General features: G+C 46.8%; 1 protein-coding gene across 1 annotated transcript in view; it reads left to right on the top strand.

The window, feature by feature from the left end:
• Zfyve26 (zinc finger FYVE-type containing 26) overlaps positions 1–16,040 on the top strand; it is a 59,735-nt gene that overhangs the window by 31,935 nt on the left and 11,760 nt on the right. Inside the window, exons 26-35 of the mRNA XM_026779777.1 lie at positions 1,035–1,281; positions 2,147–2,254; positions 5,103–5,266; positions 6,405–6,541; positions 8,401–8,432; positions 9,290–9,426; positions 10,661–10,881; positions 12,803–12,950; positions 13,201–13,410; positions 14,663–14,881. Of these exons, the coding sequence (XP_026635578.1) occupies positions 1,035–1,281; positions 2,147–2,254; positions 5,103–5,266; positions 6,405–6,541; positions 8,401–8,432; positions 9,290–9,426; positions 10,661–10,881; positions 12,803–12,950; positions 13,201–13,410; positions 14,663–14,881 (1,623 nt within the window). The remainder of the gene's footprint in view (positions 1–1,034; positions 1,282–2,146; positions 2,255–5,102; positions 5,267–6,404; positions 6,542–8,400; positions 8,433–9,289; positions 9,427–10,660; positions 10,882–12,802; positions 12,951–13,200; positions 13,411–14,662; positions 14,882–16,040) is intronic.

Raw genomic sequence — 16,040 nt, 5'->3', positions numbered from 1 at the left:
GGAACTAGCTCTGTAGACCAGGCTGGTCTCGAACTCACCGAGATCTGCCTGCCTCTGCCTCCCGAGTGCTGGGATTAAAGGCGTGCGCCACCATCACCCGGCCTGACTTTTCATATACACTGCCCACAAACAGAACAAGTGCCAAGAAATTCATGGGCACAGCCTTATTTGAGAGGTTGTTTTTTCTTTTTTTTTTAATTTTATTTTATTCTATTGTGGGAATTTGGGGGTTGTTAGGTTTTAGCTCTCTGTCCATTTGGTTTTGGAGGCACAGTCTCATGTAGCCCAGGCTGGCTTCAAACTCACTACATAGCTGATATTGTTCCCAATCTTCCACCTTCTGTATGCTGAGGGTCAGGTGCTGTCCACTGTGCTCAGCTCTTCCTTTTGACCCTTGTCACTTAATTAGTTGGGGGAAATGGCAGTGAGCAGGACAGAAGAGTGACCATATCTCAGACCTCAAAGATGACCACTAAAGAACATTTGGATCCACCTTTAAGATTAGGACCCTGGAGCTGCCGGCATTGGGCAGCCTACTAGCTTCATCTTATGTTGTTCATTCTAACTCAGAGCTCACATAGAATGATAGCATGGGTTAGGCCAAGCTCAACCACGCCTGGACGGTCTAGCTCAGACAGTCACTTGGAGGCCAGATCTAGTCCTCAGCCTGTTTTTATAAGTCAAGGTATATTGAAACAGGATATGCCCATTCATATATCCATTTAAATATTTTCCTGTGCTTGCTTTCATGCTACATTGGCGGAAATGAGTAAGCTAAGGGCCTAAAATCTATAACATTTACTTTCTTACTCCTTGCAGAAAAAGATCAGCAACCACTTGTCTAGGTCAAAGTCCTTAGGACACTTCTTGGTTGTCACGCGGAGGACTTAGAAGTTCAGCCTTGCTTCCCTAATGACCCCTAGCTAGCCGCATCAGGGCTCTGTCTCTGTGACCCTTCCACTTCCCTGCAAGAAAAGCAAGATCCCATTGCTCATATACTTGTATACTATTTCTTGACTCTCCTCTGCAAACAGGTTCTTCTGACCCTGCCCGAGCAGCACCGGGCCAGCTATGCCCACTTGTCCTCCAGTCCTCTGCTCATGTTAGAGCAGCTGCTGATGAACATGAAGGTGGACTGGGCCACCATGGCTGTGCAGACTCTACACCAGCTGATGACAGGACAGGAGATAGGCTTCACCCTGGATGAGGTTGACTCACTGCTCTTCAAATATGCAGGGAAAGCCCTGGACCTCCCGTACCTTCTGAGGGAAAAACGATCAGGTGACTGGCTGACAACAATTTGACACTTAAGAAGAAATGCCTTGCTACTCTTGGGTTCTGTCTCCTCCCTTTCCTTACTAACTGAAAGGGAGATAGGGTTCTTTGTTATTTCGTCAGGATCTGGAACTTAGGAGAAGGGCCAAATACTACGTGCATGATGATCCTAAGGGGTGAAAAACCAGACATTGCTGAGAAAATCTGTCTACCTTGACGGTGGCCTCATAAGTGCCATCATTTTTAGTGGGGTATGCTTCATTTCCAGCGTCACGGATATCAGTTGTCTGTGAGCTGATTCAACTTCTTCTAGAATGAAGAAAAAGAAACTAGTCTAGGTGAAGCTTCTGGCCAGCTCCCATCCTCCAGGGGCATCATTTAAGTGTCTTCCACATCTCTCTGGGCATTTTTAGATTTGTCTTGAAAAAACATACTCCATTGTTTCATGCATCTTAAACATGGCTTGGTGTCTTTTTTTTGTTTTGTTTTGTTTTGTTTTTTGTGAAATTTGAAAAGGATGTATCTTTGGCTTAGAGGTTTTTTTGTTTTTGTTTGTTTGGTTTTGGTTTTGGTTTTTTAAGACAGGGTTTCTCCGTGTGTAGCCCTGGTTGTCCTGGAACTTGCTCTGTAGATCAGGCTGACCTCAAACTCACAGAGATCTGCCTATCTCTGCTTCCTGAGTGCTGGGATTAAAGGCGTGTGCCGCCACCCACCAGCCAGCTTAGAAGTTCTTTTGCTATTCTATGTATATTGAATATACTCATGATGCCACAACCAGCAAAATTAAAACAGGTTTGCACTAGACGTGTAGCATGAGAAAAAAGATGTGTGTAGTAGGCCAGTGTTTTGTCAACTCTTTCTCTCTCGACAGATTCTGTGATTCACCTCCAGGAGCTCGTCCAGCAAGCTTCAGACTCTGAGACCCTGTCTAGATCATCATCAGCTGAGTTCTCTGCTGCTGCTGCTGCTGCTGCTCCTGGTAAGAACTTCTTAGTCTGACTGTCTCATTCCCTCACTTCCCTATTCCCACTTAAGAGAGTCTTCTTTTTCATAATTTATGCTAGCATGGTACTTCCCAGTAGATTCAGTGTACAGTTGACTCTCATTATCTGTGACAATATGTCTATAAAAAGTCCCTGCAAACACCGAATCAGTGAGCCGTGAACTGTTGCTCCAAGAGGAGGGAACAATATGCATATGAGCATGTGTACAGACACACATACACACACACACACAACACACACACCTCACTTAGGTTATCCTATTAAAATCCAACAAAGTCATCCATTCTAGTAGATTCTGTATTCTTTGTCTCACGAGAGAAGAAGAGGCTCAGAAGTGACTTGCCTCACCAACAAGTTCCCATGTGGAATTCCAAATCTGTCCCTCTGTATGGAACCAGTTGCTTGCCCAGCCCTGCCCTGTCCCCTACTATCTCCAGATCCTTTGTCACCACCACGTGAGAGCTGAGACAAGAACCTTAGTCAGCCTCTACTGAGAACCTGAATGTCGGGTGACTGGAAAACAATCTCTCCAGTCTAGACACATCCATAAGTAGCTGTAAACGCCGTGGGAGTGTCGATTTTGAGGTGTCTTAGTTTGATTCTAACGCTATGATAAAATACTCCCCCAAAGCAGATTGAGGAGGAAGGAAGGGGTTTCTTTACCTTACTCCTCCAGGTAGCTGGTCATCACTGGAGGAAGTGGTACAGGAACGGAAGCAGAGATCATGGAGGAACGCTGTGTACTGGCTTGCTCCCCACGGCTTCCTCAGCTTGCTTATACAGCCCAGAACTCTGCCCAGGGGTGGCACAGTGTGCTCTCTCTCTCACACACACACACCATCCATTATTAATTAAGAAAAAATCCTGCGGACATGCCCACAGGCAGTCTGATGGAGGCAGTTCTCCAACTGAGGTTCCCCACGTGACTCTAGCTTGTGCCGAGATGACAACCAGCCAGCCCAAGAGTATCGATTCTGAAGTTACACATTGAGTGAATAGATGGCGCTGTAAATATGGAATCTGTTCATGATGAGGATTAGCTAGATTTAGCCCTCATGAAGATTTCGTTGCCCACACAAGGGACAAGCTCCTTGCAGGCCTCAATTCTGCTTTGCTCGCCGTTTTCAGCACCCTTCCTTCCTAGTGTCCAGCCTGCTACACAATGGCCCTTATTCAGAAAAGGTTCAGCAGTTGTTTGGCCAAACAGTGAGAAGAGCAGAACTCTGGGCGCTGCTGAAAAGCACTGTGTTTTCTGTTCTCTTCTGTTTCTGCTGGTGGTGAAATTGCTCTTCTAGGCAATAAGAAGCAATAAGAAATCTCATTAGATACCGTAAAGCAAAGACCCTGTCATTTCCTGGCCGCGCCTCACAATATCAGCAGACCTGAAGGGAGGACCCAGACTCTGGGGATCTAAACAGCTTTGTGCATCTGTGTGAGGCTGCCTGAGCAGCTTTGGGGTGTGTGTGTGTGTGTGTGTGTGTGTGTGTGCGCGCTTTCTTGTTTCATCTGTGTGCCTATCCTTCTAATGGGTTGTTTCCCAATAAATCTCAGATAGACATTATTTCACTTGTAGGAACGTTGTTATAAATTCCCAAAAGGCAAATGCTTTTACAGTATCCAACCACTGGGGGCTGGAGAGCTGACTCAGTAGAACATGTATTACTGTTACAAAAGATCCAAGCTCCATTCCCAGAACCCACACTGGGTGACTCACAACTGGTGGTAACTCCAGCTGCAGGGGAGTTAGCACCCTCTTCTGGATCCTGTGGCACTTGCCCTCACATGTGTGCATGCCCACACATAGACACACAGACACGCATATAATGTGAAATAAAATAAAATCTTTTTTTAAAAAATCAAACCACAATGCTTTTATTGGACTTAAACACAAATTAATGAATGTTATCAAATATCTAGCCAATATTGAAATATCCTCAATCATCACATAATGTTGTTTGTTTGTTTATGGTTGTTTTGATTCTAAATTCAATTCCAAATAACATCCATGCGTGACATTTGGCTAAAGTATCTCTCATGTCTGTCTTAATTAATTGGTCAGTCTACCTCTTTATGGAGAAAACTAGGCCATTTATCCCATGAGTTGGATTTCTTTTTCTTCCTTCCTTTTTTCTTTCTTTCTTCCTTTCTTTCTTTCTTCCCTTCCTTCCTTCCTTCATTTTTTTTTTTTTAAATAGGGTTTCTCTGTGTAGCCCTGGCTGTCCTGGAACTAGCCCTGTAGACCAGGTTATCCACAGATTCAGAGATCAGTCTGCCTCTGTCTCCTGAGTGTTAGGGTCACAAGTATGTGCTACCACCCTTACCCCACATGCTAGATTTTGCTGACTTTTTCTTTATGACAATGAGGGTCTGCATCCCCTAAGTTTTTGATGCACTGATAGTTAGATCTATTGCTTATCTCCATGTGGACTCAGTATTTTTAAATTACATTTAGTTTTCTTGTTAAGTTATTGAATGACTTGCCATAACACACGTGTGGAGGTCAATTTGCGGGAGTCAGTTCTCTCCTACTGCCAATATGGATCCTGGGGATCAAGCCCAGGTCTTTAGGTTTGTCAGCAAGCACCTTTGACCCACTGACCCGTCACTGCCTCCCCAAGGCTCAGTGATTTTTATTAATTGTATCTGATAGACTTTTGTTGTACATGGCCAGTGGAGGGACACACGGTGTCCCTGTCTTTCTTTTGTGACTCAAGCAGCCTCTGATTATCAACTGGCTCTGTCACTCCAGGGGAGCCTTGTAAAACAGTAGCATTTAGTCTTTCCTCTTCACTTACCAGCTTTTTCTCTGACTTCTTTCTCCAGGAAGTGCCTTAGTCCGTTCCCCCAGTCCTAAGGAAAGGGCTTCCCCGCAGACTCAGCCACCACTGGAGTTTGTGCCCCCAGAAGCACCGCCTGCCAGGGATCAGTGGGTCCCTGATGAGACCGAAAGTACCTGCATGGTGTGTTGCAGAGAGCGCTTCACAATGGTGAGCAGCCTTCCTCAGCAGCACTCCAGGGAGAGAAAGCAGAGGGCCAGCGTGTCATCTGTCCCCAAGAGGACCATGATGGTTTCAGGTCACCAGACCTACAGCTGGGTCTGCCTTTGACCTGGCCTCAGTGTTTTCCCAGGGTCCATTCATGTAGTAGACATCCTCAAATAGCCTTAAGTTATAGAAATGCTTGTCATTCTCATCGAATAATAAAGATAGACAGGAGTCACCAAGTCTTTAGCGATCTCATAGTTAGTTCCTGTCTTTCACAGTAAGACAGAGGCCTGGTAGTAGTTATATATGCTACCTCAAGAGAAAGAAGACTGGCTAAGCAAAGCTCTTCTTCCTGATTGAATTTTCAAATTTTTACTTGGGTTACCAAACACAGAATGTGCTAATGATGACAGTTAGCTCTATTCAGCGAAGCTTCTGCTGTCCACACAGAAGGAGATGTAAGCTCCTAGAAGCCCTCAGCTGTGCTTTGTCAGTGTTTCAGCATCCTGTTTCCCCTGTCTCCAGCTCCCCCCCCCCCAGCACTATGGCCATATTCAGAAGGAGCTCAGCAGCCATTTTGCCAAATGGTCGGGAGAGCAGGACTCTGGAGTCCCCTCCTGGGTTTTGCTCTATTTCAGACTGGCTTAGAACTCACTGTGTCTGTAGCCCAGGGTGGCCGCAGGCTCTCAGCAGTCCTCCTGCCTCGGTCTCCCAAGTGGTGGGATTATCGAGGTGAGCCACCAAGCCCACCTTCTCTGTTGCTTTCTAGAGTGTCTCAACATGTCGCTTCCATGCAGAAACAACCCTTGTCAAGAGCTGTGGGTTGTAGACTGCCCAGGACTTGGAATATCTGTCCCTCAGCTGAATAATACCTTAAAATGTCAGTTTGAAAGGCTTTCATTTGTTTTGTTTTTCTTTTCTTTGGTGTGTATGGGGGAGGGGAAGGTGTTAAGTATCAAACCTAGGGCCTTGTGCAAAGCTAAATCCTCGTCCTAAATGTGACCTTTCTGAGGACAAGGGCTAGTGTGCTTATTCTCAGTGAAAACCCAAGCGCCTGGTATTCCTGATGAGCCATGGTTGCCCAAAACCAAGTATAAATGTCTGGGCGACAATCCCGCTTTCATCTCTTTCCTTTCCTCAGTTTAACAGACGTCATCACTGTCGCCGCTGTGGGCGGCTAGTGTGTGGCTCCTGCTCCACTAAGAAGATGGTGGTGGAAGGCTGCCGAGAAAACCCTACACGTGTGTGTGACCAGTGCTACGGTTACTACAACAAAGAGTGAGTGTCTTGCAACAGGACCCACATTGTCATGGACCACTGTTCTCTCCTTACACAGCTAGCACGCCCACTATGCGGTGTTTTGAACCTGTTACACTCACAGGGGTGTTGGGTTTAATGTGCATGCTGGCTGTATCGTTAGCTGTGCCGTGAAATGCTTACCTTGTCAGAGAAACTTCTAGACGGGAAGTAGGGATGAGAAGGAAGTTCTTACAGGCTGGTTTCTCAGAAACCACTTCAGTCTTCAGCCCTTCCACACAGCGAGGTCACCATCTCACCTGGCCACCTCTCCTGTTTCCTGGTCACTCCTGATTCATGTGGCTCCAGCTGGATTCAAGACAACATGTCCACACCTGCCGAGCATCTGGGCTCATTTGCTCTGGCTCCAACTGAGTAGTCATCTTGAGTTGTTACTCATGACAAGCCCTTACACTTTCTTGTTTATAGTTAGCCTCCAGATAAATTTCAGAAACCATCCCTCCTTCTGGCAAGACAGATGGATGAAGACAGTGCTTGCTGACTCATGGTTGCTTTGAGGGGTTTTTTTCTACTGCTTCAGAGTGAGAGTGTGGAGTGTAAGGCCCCTAGTGCATCTGGGGGAAATTCCCCATAAAAAGGAACCTAACTTTAGATTTCATCTTTTCTTTTATTTAGCAGACTTTAACCAGATTCTGTGTTCTACTCTTTAGCAATTTTGGTGATTATTTGCCACAATGAGTATTGACTGCATGGGAAGGAAGACATGCCATACACGTGGTATATTTCCTGAAACCCTAACATACACTCTCTGCCTTCCCCTGCCAGGGGTAGGACAGGGATTACCCAAACACTGTCCTTATGGGGTTTAGTGAGCAGTCAGTACTGATGGGAATTCTTTGGCCAGCAGTCACTCTGCAGTAGTTCCATCACTAAGAATTACTAGTAATTCCCCCCATTTTACTAGGGAGAGAGCTAATAAACACTACGAATGATTGGGTAAGTACAGTGGTGACTGTACACACAGATTGGCCCAGATAGGCAGGAGAGTGTCCTGGAGGGGACCCCAGGAAATGAATCTTAGAGAATGAGGAGTTGGTAGGAAAAAAAAAACTAAAAATGGGACTGGGGAGGGGGGGGAGTACATGCCCACAAGTCAGAGAGTCACATCACAGGCAGAGGAAAGACAAAAGAAATTGACCGTTTGAGGAGCTGTGAGTAGGTGGATGACAGGCTAGGGTTCTGATCAGTGGTCCTTAAAGCTGGCAGCCAAATCCGGAAGACTTGAACACTGGCACAAGACTTGGGCTTGCTCCCTGGTGCTATGATGGACTGAGGTCGGCCAGCATGTTCCTTGTACTCATTTTAAACGTGGCCGTTGGTGGCGCCGGTAGAAGTTGACCAGAGCTGGTGGTGGAGCAATAGGACCTTTACAACTTGAGTACAAGTCATGGGTGAAAGGAGATCGCTAAAGAGGCAGTCAGGGCAGGTCTCAAGGGCCCTGCTCCTGAACTGTGAATGTAGAATCCTTTCAGCCAGAGCAGCTTCGGAAGGGTTCTTCAGCAAGAGCAGAATGGGACCGGATTTGAATTCTTAAAATCTTGCTGCAGCTGCAAGTAGAGGCCAGACTGTAAAAGTCAAAGAAAGTTATTGCAGAAAAATGATGAGATCCCCTTCAGACACAGAGCAACGGGGGCATTTAAATGGATATGTAAGTGATAAAATGGACAGAGCGTGGTAAGAGATGGTTGTGACCAGTGGGGGAGAGCAAGAGTCAATGCGCCATTAATTCCCTGACCAGTGACTGATGGAGCAAATGTCATTCACTAAGCTCAAAACAGAGAAGCAATGGTTGAGGAGTTTTGTTTTCTTTCTGCTTCTAGTGTACCAGAGGAGAGCCCATGCCAGTCAGAAGGTAAGGCCTGATCCCATTCTCTGTGGCTCTGTTATGTGCTGGAGTTGGCTCTCAGCTGATAGCCATATGGCAACTCGGTCCTCTTGGTGAATTCACCAAAGAGAAATCTTGGCTTTTGTATCAGCTGTTTCCCTCGACATTCTTCATATTAACCTTTATCTAGGCCCATTAGCTTCCAACCCTGGGAAGGCCAACAACCAATGGATTTGGTGCTTATCTTTTAGTAGGCTACCCCATCTACCTCACCACAGCTCCCTTCCTCCACTGCCCCATCATCCAATGCCTTGTCCTTACCCTGAGATTATCACTGTTAGCAATTTAGCCAATGTCTTTCCATAGCAGGTTAGTGTTTGGAATATCCAACGTTTGAGCCATGTCTTTCAGGCTTTCTGTGTGAAGCATCAGTCATGTCACAAATACTGTGACATTTGTCCCCAACCTATGCTTGGGGAAGAGGACTTGAAGTATCTAATGAGGTTTCCTAAAGAAAACAAAAAGTGAGGAAGTTGCTATAAAAATGGCTTAGCGGTTAAGAACATTTACCGCTCTTGCAGAGGGCCCAGGTTTGGTGCCCAGCACCCAAACTCATTGATACACAATTGCCAATAACTCCTAACTCCAGAAGATCTGATGCCCTCTTCTGGCCTCTGCTGGTGCATGCACACACATGGTACACATAAACTCATGCAGGCACGCACACAAACAATTAAATAAATCTTTTAAAAAGGAAAGAAAAGGGAGCAAGGAGGGGGAAAGGGATTCTTAGATAGTAGGTAAATATGTGCTCGTGACGCACTAGCTTCTCAGGCTGCATGGCCAGCCAGTGAGTGGCATGTGATTGATGACTCTCTTCTTAGTTTCAGACAGCTCAAAGAATGAAAGCCCTCCATATTCAGCTGTGGTGCGAGTCCCCAAAGCCATGGAGGTAGAATGGATCTTGAGTCTAAATGAGGAAGAGAACGAGCTGGTCCGGAGTGAATTTTACTATGAGCAGGTAATAACAATAAAATGTAACGGTCACTTAAGTTTCTTTATGACGTCTGATAGTAGAACAGAGAATACAGACATTGATTGATAACTACAGTCTGGTCCTTGCTTGCTATACAATTATATGAGAGCCAAAACAAGTAAACCAGTTAGGCAGAAGAGAAGGAACATCTCGGGGGATGTACAGGAAGAAACCAGAAAGAAGGGTAAGTGCGCGGTCAGAGAAATGTGGAGAATGTGGTGGAAGGGGACTGTCAAGGACAGGGGAAAGAGAGAGCACAAAACTGAACTGTGCGGGGACTGGGGAGATAGCTCAGCGGGTGGCAAAGTGCTTTCTGTGCAGGCATGAGGACCTGCGTTTGAATCCCCAGCATCCACATATAAACAGGTGCCTATATAGTCCCAGCACCCAAGAGGCAAAGGCAGGCAGACCCTGGGGCCTGCTGCCTAGCAGGTTCTAGCTGAATCATCAAGTTCCAGGTTCAGTGAGAAACCCTGAGTCCAAAAAAAAAAAAAAAAAAGGTAGAAAACGATTCAAAAAGATACCCAATGTCAACCTCTGGCCTCAACACACACATGCACACATAAATGCATGCACACCTTTACACATTTGCATGAACACAACACACACACTCATACAACAACAACACACTCGTGGGCCCATATTGCTAAATATCTGAGCAAAGGCACTGAGTTCAAAAATCACAGGGCATGATGAGGGCATCCGAAGATAGCACTGATGAAGTAAGGGGTAAGGTGGTAAGATTGAGAAAGACGATTTATGTATAAAGCTATGAAGCTGACGGTAAGAAATGACTATGTGATAGGTAGAAGCACCTAGGAATTTCACAAGGGTGCTTTATGGATGTTGATCTGGCAGCAGCATAGCATGTTCAGGACTTCAGGTAACTGCAGTCATCTAAGTCACAGATAAGTGATATTGCAACTGAGGAGCAGGAGACCAGGAAAAGGCGGCCACCTGTGGATACTATCAAGAAGTAGGAAGTGAGTTCCTGGCTGACCAGGGCTATGTAGAAAGACCTTGACACAGTATGACACAGCCTAGCACGGCCGTGGAAGGTTGAGCTTCTGAAATGCGGCCAGCTCTGCTTCTGCCCTGCTGCGATGTGTCCAGCTTCCTCTCGTAGTGGTTTCCAGCCTTTAAAGGGGAATGGTGGTTTCTGCTGAACAGCTCTGGTCCCTAAATTCACTCTCTTTCTCCCTCCCCTGCCCCTGATCAGGCCCCCAGCGCCTCCCTGTGCATTGCCATCCTGAACCTGCACCGAGACAGCGTTGCCTGTGGCCACCAGCTGATCGAGCACTGCTGCAAGCTGTCCAAGGGCCTCACCAACCCGGAGCTGGATGCAGGGCTGCTCATAGACATCATGAAGCAGCTGCTCTTCAGTGCTAAGATGATGTTCGTCAAGGCCGGCCGAAGCCAGGACCTGGCTCTCTGTGACAGGTACACAGAAGTGAGCCTCCATTCTTTTACCGGGGTGCAGCCTTTTATCTGGCTTCCTCTTATGACCCCCTATGGCTTTCCATCTTCCCATCCTCTCTGACAAGACACACCGACATGCGTCTGATTTAATGTTGATGAAATATAAGTCCCTTAATCACAGGTAGTCATCCTCACCCTCAGTCAACCTGTGTCCTTTTCTTTCCCAAAGTCCTCAAAAACAGGTGTTCATCTGCTTTCTATTACTATGACAAGACAACATGTGTAAAAGCAATTCTGGGGGACAAGGGCGTATCCAGCATACAGTTCCACATCACAGTCCATCATGGAAGGAAGTCAGGGCAGGACCGTGGAGGCGGGAACTGAACCTGCTTTGACTCCCCTCATTAAACTGACATGAAGACTCCCAATTCCTTGCTTATCCATCCACCCAGATCCATGACTCATGAAGTGAGTCCAGCACCAGTCCCAACAGCTTCGGGACCCAGGGGCAGGAAGCCCTCTGAAGCATAAAAGCCTCCCTCAGGCACAGGCCCACTCGGTCACCTCAGACAGTCACTGCTAAGCCCTATGGGCCTCTGGAGGTGGCAGAGATCAAGGAAGCCCTCACTCAGCAGGGTTCTCACCCCTGCAAGCAGTCATGGGCTTCCTGGATGGTTTACAGCACTGATTTCAAATCACACCTTCTTTATGCCCCACCCTGCATTCATATACCTTCATTATGATGATTTCTTGTCAGTTTATCCATGGGTGAGGACTCCTCTGTCCTGTCTATCGCCATACAAACCAGACGCTTCTGATTTTAACTATGTCTTCTGACAGATAAACAAAACAAACAAACAAACAAAAACACATCATCTAATTCAAATGTTTTCATTTTCCAAAGGGAGACTTAGTAATATAAATCTTCGAATTACTATATGGCTTCTAATTGGATTTTACACACTATCCTTTCTCCTACCCAGTTTTTACCAGGTTAAGAATCACTAAAGGTATAGAAAACTGCTAAGCAGACGAGTGAGGAACCACGGCTTTTTTGCTGTAGTTCTGAGACAATACCCAGGAACCATGGCTGTGAACTTGCCACATCAGGCAGAATGAATGGTCTGGCCCTCTGGGCTCTGTCCTGCTAAGGTTTTTCTAATCCTCAGGTGTCAGGAGTAAGATTGCCAAAAGAGTAAGGAATAAGATTCAGTGGGCTACAAGGAAGGCCATTCTTGGCACGGAGAGAGGGTTTGAATACTAGACTAGACTCAAAGGGCCAAGGTGCCCCTGCCTGGTGCCACCTCCAGGAAATAGGCATGGTGAAACCACTGTACCAACCAGGAATATGGGTCAGTGGGACTTTTTTTTTAAGAATTATTTTTATTTTATATGTATGAATATCTTGTTTGTGTGTGCATGTGTACCATAAGTATTCATGGTACCCAGAGAATCCAAAAGATGGTGTCAGGTCCTGTGAAACTGATGTTACAAGTGGTTGTAAGCCTTGATGTGGGTACTAAACACCAGCCCCTGAGTCAATGACTCTTGTTCTGGACTCTTCCAAGCAGGGTTCCAAAGAGCCAAGAGCAAGTGGGCCTTGTCTCCAATGGAAACGTAGGGCATCCCTGCTCAAAATAAACCAACAGATTATATATACAAGTTCCAGACACTATCCTAAGCTCTTTCATTTGACACACTTCATTTTCTGCTCGATAGCCATGTAACAGATGAGTGAGTTGAGGCAGGCCTCAGAACTATTAAGTTGGGAGTGGGGTTAAAAGAGTCTGACTCTCGAACCTTCACTCAGAGTACATGTGCTATATATCTCTCAAGTCTCATGATCGTGCTTAACAGTGAAGATACAATAGAAACGCTTCAAGCAACAATTGCTCCAAAGCTCAGCACAGCCTCATTTGTGATGCCCTCTGTCTCCCTGTAGTTACATCAGCAAGGTAGATGTCCTGCATATTTTAGTCACCGCTGCCTATCGCCATGTGCCATCTCTAGACCAGATCTTGCAACCAGCCGCAGTGACCAGGCTGAGGAACCAGCTCCTGGAAGCTGAGTACTACCAACTGGGCGTTGAGGTGAGGCAAAGATGAAGCTTCCTTCTACCCCTCTGTCATGAGTGGCCTTTGCTTAGCCTTGGGAACAGGTCTCACCATCTCTCCGTGGTCCCAATCGTGGATGCATCCAGGGCACAACCAACTTGCTGGCCTGAGAATTGCAGCACATGGATGTTGGGCAGGTGGTTGGGGCAAAGGAACAGAGTGGCTTGGGAAGACTCTCAGACCTGAATGTAGACACCTCTCACAGATGGAGCAATTTTTCCTCCAGGTCTCTACAAAGACCGGGCTTGATTCCACGGGGGCATGGCATGCCTGGGGCATGGCCTGCCTTAAAGCTGGCAACCTTGCTGCTGCACGGGAGAAGTTCAGTCGCTGCCTCAAGCCTCCCCTTGACCTCAATCAACTGAGTCATGGCTCAAGGCTAGTCCAGGATGTGGTTGAGTACCTGGAGTCCACAGTGAGACCGCTCGTCTCCTTGGTAAGAGAAAAGCGGGCAGAGCGCCCTGTCCTGTAAGAGGCTAGGAGCGTTGAGGATCCAGGGAGATGATGGCTTCAGTTCAGTCAGTAGTGCGGGGTTAGGCGCAGAGGCTGCTAGGCTGATGTTCGTGTGTTGTGTGTTTTGTTTGTAGTATGTGTAGTTACATAAGTGACTGCATAGTTAGATAAGCAACACAAGATCAATATTTTAAAAGATACTATAGAGGGCTGGAGAGATGGCTCAAAGGTTAAGAGCATTGCCTGCTCTTCCAAAGGTCCTGAGTTCAATTCCCAGCAACCACATGGTGGCTCACAACCATCTGTAATGGGGTCTGGTGCCCTCTTCTGGCCTGCAGGCATACACACAGACAAAATATCGTATGCATAATAAAGAAATAAATATTTTAAAAAAATAAATAAACAAAAATAAAAGATACTATAGAGGTATCCAAAAATTAAAATCACGTGCCCAGATTAATTTTCCATTTGGGGTTTGTTTTTTTTTTTTATTTTGTGCATTGAGTGTACTGTAGTGTATGCGTGCGTATACATATATACTCACCCAAGCATGCATGTGTGGAGGCCAGAGGTCATTGTTAACTGCCGTCTTCTGTCAGCCTTTATATTTTTCTTTTACTTTTGTTTTGAGTGTGTGTGTATGTATATGAGCCCACACATTCATGGAGGTCAGAGGACGGCTCGCAGAGTCAGCTCTGCCTCCCACCAGTGTCCCAGGATCAAATTCAGCGGTCAGGCTGGTTTCAGGTGCCTTTACTGGCTGAACCGTCTTGCCACACTGCACTTTGTGTTTCTTTCAAAGCAGGGCCTTTCACTGAACCTGGTGCTCACTGTTTGCAGTGGAGCAACTCTCCGGCTAGCCCCAGTCCCCTAGAATCTGCCTGTCCAAACACTGAGTTACAGGCGCACACCAGCACGCCAACTTGTACGTGACTGCTAGGGTCCCCAGACTTGCACAATAAGCCCTCTGATGGCTGAGCCACCTCCCAGTCCCTGGCTTTATAATGTGTGATCCAGAACAGCCTTGAACTCATGAATCCTCTGCCTTGGCCTTACATACACCGCCAACCAAGCCTTTCTAGTGTTAAGACTTGTTGAAGGCCAGACCTAGTGGTGAATGCCTCCAGTCCATGCTGCTTGGAAGCTGGGGGTGGGGAGCGGGGTAGAAGAGGGGGAATCACTTCATAACTTCTTAGGCCCTGGAGTTCAAAGCCATTCTTTTTTCCTTCCAGCAGCAAGATGACGATTACTTTGCCACCTTGCGGGAACTGGAAGCCACCCTTCGGACCAAGAGCCTCTTCCTCGAGGTGATTCCTGATGGGAAGATCATGAACAATACCTACTATCAGGAGTGTCTCTTCTACCTGCACAACTACAGTACCAACTTGGCCATCATCAGCTTCTACATAAGGCATAACTGCCTTCGGGAAGCCCTGCTGCACCTGCTCAACAAGGTGAGACATTCGGACAGATACAGCCCAAGGGCAGTAGCCGCCTTGACCACACCCATCCTGCCCCCCACCCCATCCCGTGTACTTAACTCAGCATCTAGCTGTGAGACAATTCCCTGCAGAGATGGGTCTAAGAAGCTTTGTCTATATATTCATCCAATGAGGTCAACAAGTCTCACATTAAACCCCAAATTTCCCTCCTGACCAGCAGTAACAAATTCGTCTCCACCCACAGTGTAGAGCACAGTGAGACCATCAGCCAGGTCTCCACAGTGAGGTACTCAACGGGAGTCTCGTGTGACCTAAGGCACAGTGCTGAACCTCTTGGTTTTCACCTGGCCTAGGACAGAGTGTACCTAGAGCTGTTACAGAGAGGAGCACCCCACATGTGTGCAGGAGGAGGCAGCACACCCTGTCCTTGGTTTTCTCTCACTCCCCTGCCACCTCCACCAAGAGAGTTACTTCCTTGGTCATCACCCTTTTGTTTACTTATTTAGAGGGAGGGGGGAAGTGTGTGTGTGTGTGTGTGTGTGTGTGTGTGTGTGTGTGTGTGTGTGTGTGTGTGTCTCAGAGAGTCTATACACAGGGCCATGGTGCACGTGGTTATGGTCAGAGGACAGCTTCCAGAAATCAGATCTCACCTTCCACCCTTGAGGTGGGGTTTCTTGTCTCTGTATTGTTCTGCATTCTCTAGGCTGGCTGACCCATAAGCTTCCTTCTGTTTCTGCCTCCCACCTCTCCATCAGAGTTCTGAGCTTACAGATACACACTCCTGCTAATTGCATGGTCCCAGGGACGAAACTCAGATGGTCAGGTTGCACACCAAAACCTTTTACCCGCTGAGCTATGTCGTAGGCCTGGAATTCCTTTTATCTCAACATTCATGGTAACTTTCTGACAAAGTGACCAATATTTACCAAACTCCATAGGAAACTGAAGGAACTTAGCACAGACTAACATCAGTCAGCCACACTAAATCACAACAGCATCCGACAGTAGTGTGCAAACAGACATCTGCTAGACAACTCTGTGAGAAGTCCCGCTTGTGATCCGACCCTTACAGGACAGTGAAAGAGCCCTTTGTGTGGCTGCTGCTCTATCTCAGCTGCTGAGCGTGTCTTAAGAACCATACAGGATGAGTCGTATTATTTGGAAGTTAATT

The sequence above is a fragment of the Microtus ochrogaster genome, chromosome 1, assembly GCF_000317375.1.
Source record: "Microtus ochrogaster isolate Prairie Vole_2 chromosome 1, MicOch1.0, whole genome shotgun sequence".
NCBI classification, from domain to species: Eukaryota; Metazoa; Chordata; class Mammalia; order Rodentia; family Cricetidae; genus Microtus; species Microtus ochrogaster.
The sequence above is the reverse complement of the archived record's forward strand: the minus strand, read 5'-3'. Positions and strand labels throughout refer to the sequence as shown.